The sequence below is a fragment of the Hylobates moloch genome, unplaced genomic scaffold (assembly GCF_009828535.3).
Source record: "Hylobates moloch isolate HMO894 unplaced genomic scaffold, HMol_V3 SCAFFOLD_12, whole genome shotgun sequence".
NCBI classification, from domain to species: domain Eukaryota; kingdom Metazoa; phylum Chordata; class Mammalia; order Primates; family Hylobatidae; genus Hylobates; species Hylobates moloch.
In genome coordinates this window covers 319,549-328,853 of record NW_026652287.1, presented here as the reverse complement: position 1 = coordinate 328,853, position 9,305 = coordinate 319,549, and the positions used below count along the sequence as shown (strand labels likewise).

Sequence of the window (9,305 nt, the reverse complement as noted above, 5' to 3'; positions counted from 1 at the left end):
AGTGAAGTTGACCTGGGGAAACTGTAGCATAATCAAAGGCACAGACGCAGAGAAAAATTTCAGAAGAGTAGTGAGGAAGAATCTAGCTCAAATGGAGTTAATAATGACTCTTGAGCATAGAAAAATAAGTGGAGAGATAAGATGTTCCCATACCAGGAGGTTCTTCAACAAAAACGGAGATTAAATGTCACACAGCAGGTAATGGGGACTTTTTTTTTTTTTTTTTTTTTTTTTTTTGAGACAGAGTCTCGCTCTGTCGCCCAGGCTGGAGTGCAGTGGCGCAATCTCAGCTCACTGCAAGCTCTGCCTCCTGGGTTCACGCCATTCTCCTGCCTCAGCCTCTCTGAGTAGCTGGGACTACAGGCGCCCGCCACCACGCCCGGCTAATTTTTTTGTATTTTTAGTAGAGACAGGGTTTCACCGTGGTCTCGATCTCCTGACCTCATGATCCGCCCGCCTCGGCCTCCCAAAGTGCTGGGGTTACAAGCGTGAGCCACTGCGCCCGGCCGGTAATGGGGACTTAAACCCACCTGACTATGTGATGGGATGAGAGAGAAGCTTTAGAGAAGTGAAACATCAAAAAGTATACCAGAAAGATGCACTGGGAACTGACTTGAAAATCCTTAGTCTGTACAGAGGAAGGTAAGAAGCAAAATCTCCTTACTGTGTTTAAGGTATTAGGGTTTTTTTGTGTGTGTTTTTGTTTTTAGACACAGGGTCTCACTCTGTTGCCTAGCACACCCACGGCTCACTGCAGCTTCCAGCTCCTTGGCTCAAGCAATCCTCCCACCTCAGCCTCCCAAGTAGCTGGCACTAGAGGTGCACACCACCATATTTGGCTGAATTATTATTACTATTTTTAAGTATTATTATTAGTAGTAGATGTGGGGTCTTGCTTTGTTGCCCAGGTTGGTCTCAAACCCCTGGCCTTAAGTGACTGTCGTGCCTTGCCCTCTCCCCAACCTCCAAAGCATGAGGATTACAGTATGAGCTACTGCGCCCAGCCTAGATTTTCATTCTATATCAGTGGGTTCATCTTCTACTCCGTGTGGTTTTCAAATAGAAATATATCAAATTAGAGGAAGAGAAGAAAAATAATAAAAGTTTGAAGTTTAAATAAACTCAAAGGCAATCAGTGTTATCTAAAAGAAGAAAAAAGTTATGAATTCATAAAGAGAGGCTTAACCAAGAAAGTGGGGTTCTAAATGGCCACCAATCTGTGCCACTGAATAAGAGGGACACATTTAATCATAAACTCCATGGAGAAAAGACACATCCCGATGTGGAGACCTGGTTATGGGGCACATCCATTAAAAATCATGAAGAACTCATGTCATCAACCTTGAGTCAACTCTAAAGATTCAGGAACTTTAAACACAGTTTTATAGACAACACTTTAAAAGTGCCCACCTGTCATCAAAAACCTGAGATTAAATGTTCACTGTATCTCATAAACCTGATTATTCCTCACCTGAAAAGTTTTGATTTAGGATTTCTTGATCTATTATCCATGGATCTTGTTGTTCTAGTTTGAAAATTGCATCAGGTTTGAGAATTTGAAAACCTGTCGACTGGAAACACAGAGGACTTGGACCTAACTGCTTGGGCTAAGAGTCTTAAATATGAAGAATGTTTTATTACAAAAGCTGCAAAATAAAGCAAGTGAATGAAAATCTTTCAATTCAGTATAAAAGTCAAATAATCTTTGACATGTAAAACTTACGTCCAAAATCAACAAACACCTCACAGGCCAAATAGTTACTGGCCATACACTAAGTTACATAAGAATGTTCTTACCCAAGAAAACCAGATTGCTATAGTTCTCCAACATCACATCTCTGTACAAGTTCTTCTGAGTAGGATTAAGTAGCTGCCATTCCTCCAATGTGAAATCCACAGCCACATCCTCAAATGATATCTGGAAAAGCATAATCCCTGTTAAACCTGAAGTGGTTCTCATTTGGTCTTGTAAAATACTTTCTTCTGTATTTGTGGTAGGTGGCCTCTAAGATGGCCCCAGTGACCTCTGACTCTGGTATTCATGCTTTTGCGTAATCCTCCCCTCTTGACTGTGGGCCGGACTCACTGACTCAATGTCCTGAACAGAATAGGGGAACATGATGAGATGCCACTTCCAAGACTAGGTTAGAAAGAAATGCAACATCTATCCTGGGCACTCTCTCAATCTCTGGAGGAGTCTGGCTGCTGTGTTGTAAGGCCGCCATGTGGAAGCTCATGTGCCATGGAACTGAGGCTTCCCAACAGCCACTGAGTGAGCCTGGAGGAGCCAGCTCCTTCCTCGCTGCAGCCCTTCTCAACACCTTCATCACTGCATCATGTGAGACCCTCAACCAGAACCAAATGGGCAAGACCTGGCAGATTCCGAAACCCAGAAACTGAGATCAATGTTTGTTGTTTTCAGCCCCTGAGGTTTGGGGTAATTTGTGACACAATAATGAATAACCAATATAATACAATAAATATAATAATCTTGCATTATGCCTTGAGGAAGGAATGTTTTAAAAATATTTATCATTGTGAATTCATTCATCCATGTACCTATCCACTGAACAAGAAACCAGAATAGGTTGTCTTTAAACAATACAGTGGTTCTCAAAGAAGGTGCCACTAGTATTTGAGAACCATTCTTAGGTAAGGAATACTGTCCCATGCAGTTGAGCCCTTCAGCATGCCTGGCCTCTGTCTGCTAATGACAGTAGTATCTCTGTCACTGGCTGGGCACAGTGGCTTACACCTGTAATCCCAGCACTTTGGGAGGCTGAGGTGGGCGGATCACCTGAGGTCAGGAATTCAAGACCAGCCTGGCCAACATGGCGAAACCCCATCTCTACTAAACACATACACACACACACACACAAATTAGCTGGGGGTGGTGGTGGCGAGCACCTGCAATCCCAGCTACTAGGGAGGCTGAGGTAGGAGAATCACTTGAACCTGGGAGGTGGAGGTTGCAGTGAGCCAAGATCGTGCACCTGCATGTAGCCTAGGCAACAGAGCAAGACTCTGTCTCAAATAAATAAATAAATAAATAAATAAATAACAACAACAAAAACACTCTCTTCCCTCTGGGAGTGATTCTGCTCCCAAGTAAGAACAACTGGCCAGCTATTTTAGGTATCTTCCAAAACACACATATTGAGCAATTAAGATTCCGGGAATCGTCTGGGTGCGATGGATCACATCTGAAACCTCAGCACTTTGGGAGGCCGAGGCGGGTGGATCAGCTGAGGTCAGGAGTTGGAGACAAGCCTGACCAACACTGTAAAACCCCGTCTCTACTAAAAATACAAAAATTAGCCAAGTGTGGTGGTGTGTGCCTGTAATCCTAGCTACTCGAGAGGCTGAGACAGGAGAATAGCTTGAACCCAGAAGGTAGAGGTTGCAGTGAGCTGAGATTGTGCTGCTGCACTCCAGCCTGGTAACAGAACAAGATTCCATTTAAAAAAAAAAAAAAGATTCCAGGAATCATAACAGGTAGTAGAAATTTAAAAATGAGTAGAAAAAATATCACATTCTCAAGTACCTTTCAGGCCAGAGTGAATAAGGTTACAGGGCTATGAAACTAGAATTTACAGAATATACAGACAAAACAGGGATAAAAACACTGGATTTAACAACACTGGGTTAGGTGCTGTAAAGACAGTAAGGCTTATAAAGGGTCTTTAGAAAGTCCTGGTTACAGAGGGGGATGAGGAAAAGGACACTCTCAAGGCAGCAGCATGAGCAAAGGCATGGAAACAAAGTGTGTTTTCTGAGGGATGAAAGTTCAGGAATGTAAGAGAGGGAGTGGGAGCAGTGGGAATGGTCCCGGCCTCTTTTTTTTTTTTTTTTGAGACGGAGTCTCGCTCTGTCGCCCAGGCTGGAGTGCAGTGGCGCCATCTCGGCTCACTGCAAGCTCCGCCTCCCGGGTTCACGCCATTCTCCTGCCTCAGCCTCTCTGAGTAGCTGGGACTACAGGCGCCCGCCGCCACGCCCGGCTAATTTTTTTGTATTTTTAGTAGAGACGGGGTTTCACCGTGGTCTCGACCTCCTGACCTCGTGATCCGCCCGCCTCGGCCTCCCAAAGTGCTGGGATTACAAGCGTGAGCCACCGCGCCCGGCCGGTCCTGGCCTCTTTAAAAAGGAAAGTGGAAAGCTAGACAGGTAAGCAGAGGCCAGCCTTCAGTTGGACTCAGGTAAATTTGAGCATTCCAGTCCCAACAGCTACAAGGGACACAGGAAAAAGGAGGAAAGCTTAGAATAAGCCCAAGCATAGGGGACTAATAGGTTATTTTCCCTCATAAACCTGGAACACAAGGAGTACTCTGTGTGTGGGTCAATGAAAAAAAAACAAAGAAAATCAATTTCTTGCCTCAAATGTTAGTATTACACAAAGAGGTCAAAAATTGCCCCTGAGAATTATAACAAGCTAGATTTATATGGGTGTGTGGGCTGAACTCCAGTATAGATGTGTTGTGCAAAAACCTTAAGCACAGAGAGTTCTAAAGTGTCTTTGAGGGGGACATGCATTCAGGCATCTGGCAGAATCAAATGCAAATTCTATTTAGAGAAAGAGATCCAAATAATTCTCACAAATATTCAAGAAAAATGAGTACAGAGTAAAAGAGAAATCAGAATGCACACATAAAAAAAAAATCGTCCAGGCGCAGTGGCTCATGCTTGTAACCCCAGCACTTTGGGAGGCCAAGGTGGGCAGATCACCTGGTCAAGAGTTTCAGACCAGCCCGGCCAACATGGTGAAACCCACCTCTACTAAAAGTACAAAAATTAACCAGGCGTACACCTGTAATCCCAGCACTTTGGGAGGCCGAGGCAGGAGGATCACGAGGTCAGGAGATCGAGGCCATCCTGGCTAACACGGTGAAACCCCGTCTCTACTAAAAATGCAAAAAAATTAGCTGGGCGTGGTGGCGGGCGACTGTAGTCCCAGCTACTCGGGAGGCTGAGGCAGGAGAATGGCATGAACCTGGGAGACAGAGGTTGCAATGAGCAGAGATCGTGACACTGGGCTCCAGCCTGGGCAACAGAGCGAGACTCAGTCTCAAAAAAAAAAAAAAAATTAGCCGGGCGTGGTGGTGGGTGCCTGTAATCCCAGGTACTCCGGAGGCTGAGGCAGGAGAATGGCGTGAACCCAGGAGGTGGAGCTTGCAGTGAGCCAAGATGGCACCACTGCACTCCAGCCTGGGCGACACAGTGAGACTCCGTCTCAAAAAAAAAAAAATAAAATAAAGACAGGAGAGGTATAAAAGACTTAGGATATTTGAACTGTCAGCACAGAACATAAAATAAATATATTTAATATATTCAAAGAAATATAAGAGGTTAATGAAAGTATGAAAAATAATCAAAAGACTATACAAATGAATAAGTAGATTTGAAAAAAAAATGAAATATAACTCCTAGAGATAAAATGCATAACTAAAGTTAAGAAGTCAATGAAAAGGCTTAAGAGTAGATTAGAAAAAGATGAAGAGAGAATAAGTGAATTGGAAGTCAGACCAGAAGAAATTCATAATGAAGCAAAAGCTCAGAAATGGAAAATATAAAGCAAACCCAGCTATATGCTGCCTATGAAAGAGGCACATTTATGTTCAAAATAGTTTAAACATAAAAGGACTCACATTACTTGATTTCAAGACTTCCTATACAACCCCAGTAATTAAGGCAGGATGGCATTTGTGAAAGGATAAAAGCACAAGTTAATGGAACAGAACACAGAACTCAAAAATAAGCCCCTACAAATATACTCAATTGTTTCACAAAAGTACAAAAAGCAATTCTACAGTCTTTGTGACAAATAATGTCTCAACAGTTTTATACTCATAAGCAAAAGAAGGGATCTCAACACATACCTCACACCTTATATCAAAACTAACTCAAAATGGATCACAGACCTAAACATAAAAAACTATAAAACTTTTAGAAGAAAACCAAAGAAAACCTGTGTGACTTTGGGTTTGGCAATGAGTTAGATACAACACCAAAAGCCCGATCAGTTTAAGAAAAAAATTTGATAAATTGGACTTTTTCAAAATTAAGAACTTTTGCTCTGTGAAAGACAATGTTAAGAGAAAGAGCAGGCATGGCACAGACTAAGAGAAAATTATTTGCAAATTACATACTTGCTAAAGCACTCATATCCAGGATATAAAGAACTCTTACTAAGAAGATAACCACATTTTAAAAATTAACAAGATATCTTGACATTTCACCAAAGAAAATATATGAAAGGTGGCTGGGCGCAGTGGCTCATGCCTGTAATCCCAGCATTTTGGAAGGCTGAGGCGGGCAGATCACCTGAGGTCAGGAGTTCAAGACCAGCCTGGCCAACATGGTGAAACCCCATTTCTACTAAAAATACAAAAATTAGCCAGGAATGGTGACACGCACCTGTAATCCTACCTACTGGGGAGGCTAAGGGAGGATAATTGCTTGAACCCAGGAGGCAGAAGCTGCAGTGAGCTGAGATCGTGTCATTGCACTCCAGCCTGGGAGACAAGAATGAAACTCTGTCTTAAAAAAAAAAAAAAAAGAAAGAAAATGTATGGATGTAAAGTAAATATATTAAAAGATGTTCAATATATCTGTCAAAAGGTGAATGCAAATTAAAACTATAATGAAAAACTACTATGTACTTATTAGAAGGCTAAAACTAAACACACATACACACACACACCTGACAAATATCAGTGAGGATTCAGAGCAACAGCAACTCTCATTCATTGTGGTGGGAATGTAAAATGTACAGCAGCTTTTGAAAACGTTTTGGCAGTTTCTTACAAAGTTGAACACAGACTTACCACATAACCCTGCAATTCCACTCCTAGGTGTTTACTCAAGTAGTGAACTGAAAACTTACATTCACCTGAAAATTTATATTCAAACCTATATGCAGATGAATGCTTTATTCAAAACAGCTAAAAAGTGGAAGCAACTAAGATGTCCTTCAATGAGTGAATGGATAGAGACTGTGGCCCATCCATACATGGGATAGTATTCAAGGGAAACACACGCCAAGAAAAAGGAACAAACTATGGATAAGATATGAATGAATCTCAAAGGTATGCTAAGTGAGAAAAGCCACTGTCAAAAGGTCACATATGTGATCCCATTTATTTATTTATTTTTAACTACAGGTGCCCGCTACCACGCCCGGCTAATTTTTTGTATTTTTAGTAGAGACGGGGTTTCACTGTGTTAGCCAGGATGGTCTCGATCTTCTGACCTCGTGATCCACCTGCCTCGGCCTCCCAAAGTGCTGGGATCACAGGCATGAGCCACCACGCCTGGCCAATCCCATTTATTTTTTATTTTTATTTTTTATTTTTTTGAGACAGAATCTCACTCTGTTGCCCAGGCTGGAGTGAAGTGGCATGATCTCGGCTCACTGCAACCTCTGCCTCCCGGGTTCTAGCGATTCTCCTGCCTCAGCCTCCCAAGTAGCTGGGATTACAGGCGCACGCCACCACACCCTGCTATTTTTTGTATTTTTTAGTAGTGATGGGGTTTCTCCATGTTGATCAGGCTGGTCTCAAACTCCCGACCTCAGGTGATTTGCCCGCCTCGGCCTCCCAAAGTGCTGGGATTACAGGTGTGAGCCACCGTGCCCAGCCGACATGATTCCATTTATAGGACATTCTGGAAAAGGCAAAGCTGTAGTGACAGAAAACAGATAGTGGTGGCCAGGGATAAGGGATGCATGGCCACAAAGAGGCCGCACAGAGTTCCTGTGGGGTGATGGAACTGTTCTGTCCTGACTGTGATGTTGATTACATGAACTTGGACATGTTTTAAAACTCCTCTGAGGAAGCTGGCTCCTGGTTAAAAAGCTCTGTGCGAAATTTCAGGCCCAAACATAAACAATCACCAAGGCTTTACCTTGTGGGCCTCATGGAGGAAAACTGCCCTCCCCACAACAGACGTGGTGTACAGCCAACGTACTGTGGATGCTACAGGACTATGATGTGGTCCCCAGTCCTGAATGTATTGTTGATACTGATGTCCCATCTACGTACACCCCTGCTAGCCTTTGCCCCCAGTCCCTGATGGGAACTGCTGCAGTTAGGGCCATTACAGAGCAGCATAGGAAGACTGGATTCACCCGACTCAGGCTATCGCTAGTTCCCTGGCCATTGGATCAGGCCACCGGCAAGCCTCAGACTGGCACGTAAAACAAGGTTCCCGGTGGAGACAAGACTTTTTAAAAAAAAATAATTTCAACTTTTCCTTTATTTTAGAGTCACGAGTTCATGTGCAGGTTTATTCTGTGGGTTTACTGCGTTATGCTGAGGTTTGGGGTACAACTGATCCTGTCACCCAGGTGGTGAGCACAGAACCCGACAGGCTTCCCTCTTCCCTCCCTCCCCACGTTTGAGGTCCCCCGTGTCTACTGGTCTTATCTTCGTGTCCACGTGTACCCAATGTTTTGCTCCCACTTATAAATAAGAACAGAGAACATCTGGTTTTCTGTTCCTGAGGACAAGACATTTAGATAAAAATCAGTTCTGCTCCTAAGAAGCATTTTGTTACCCATATGAGTGCTCACCAAAAAGACTCCAGTGCTGACGCAGGAAACACAACCACCCAACTGCGCTTGCTAAATGCAGACTAAGATGTCTTCCACTCCAGAGCAAGCAGATATGTGACTGACTGCCTCATGCAGCCATGAGAAACGTCCCACAGAGATGCAGACATGGCCTAGACCGAGCCTCCGCGTGTGCTGCTTCTGCTCTCAGAAGATGGTGAACCACGGGAAACAGCTGTCCTGCCTTCCAGACGCTGGTCAAGGCTAACACCACTCAAGGGCGGATTCCCAGGTCAATGGGCCATGACGTTCTCGGCAGGTAGATCAATGTTTCGCTGTTTCATTGTGGTTTGGCCCAGCCAACCCCACACATTCCACTGATTTGGGCCACACTATCCAGGCCCGACATGACCAGATCTGCTTCCCGTTCAGGTTTCCTGAGCGCACTGCATCTGAGAACAGCCCCAACCCAAGCTACACATCAATAGGCCCAATCATGGGGCGTCTGAGGAACCGTATCGCCCACGAGCAACAGGGTAACTGAGTGTTGTAACAGACAGCTTCGGTGGCTGCTGGGAGGGGACAAGATAACCGCAGCCTGGACTACGCAGCTCAGGCAAGCGGCCTCAGGCCTCACACAGCCGTTCTCCGCGGGGCACTTCCCACGGGTACCTCCAGGCTGCCCTCCATCACGCGCCCTTCCTCTCCGGGCTGCCCTCCATCTTGAATCCTTCTTCTCCGGGCTGCCCTCCATCTTGAA

The 9,305-nt window shown here is 44.4% G+C and overlaps 1 protein-coding gene across 5 annotated transcripts in view; it reads right to left on the bottom strand.

Moving 5' to 3' along the window:
* ZNF605 (zinc finger protein 605) overlaps positions 1-9,305 on the bottom strand; it is a 37,668-nt gene that overhangs the window by 13,971 nt on the left and 14,392 nt on the right. For 3 of the 5 annotated variants that reach the window (XM_032168204.2, XM_032168202.2, XM_058424757.1), the window contains one exon: positions 1,798-1,918. In XM_032168204.2, coding sequence (XP_032024095.1) covers positions 1,798-1,918 — 121 coding nt within the window. Of the gene's footprint in view, positions 1-1,471; positions 1,565-1,797; positions 1,919-9,305 lie in introns of those variants that run through there. The other 2 variants (XM_058424759.1, XM_058424758.1) reach the window with 2 other exon arrangements.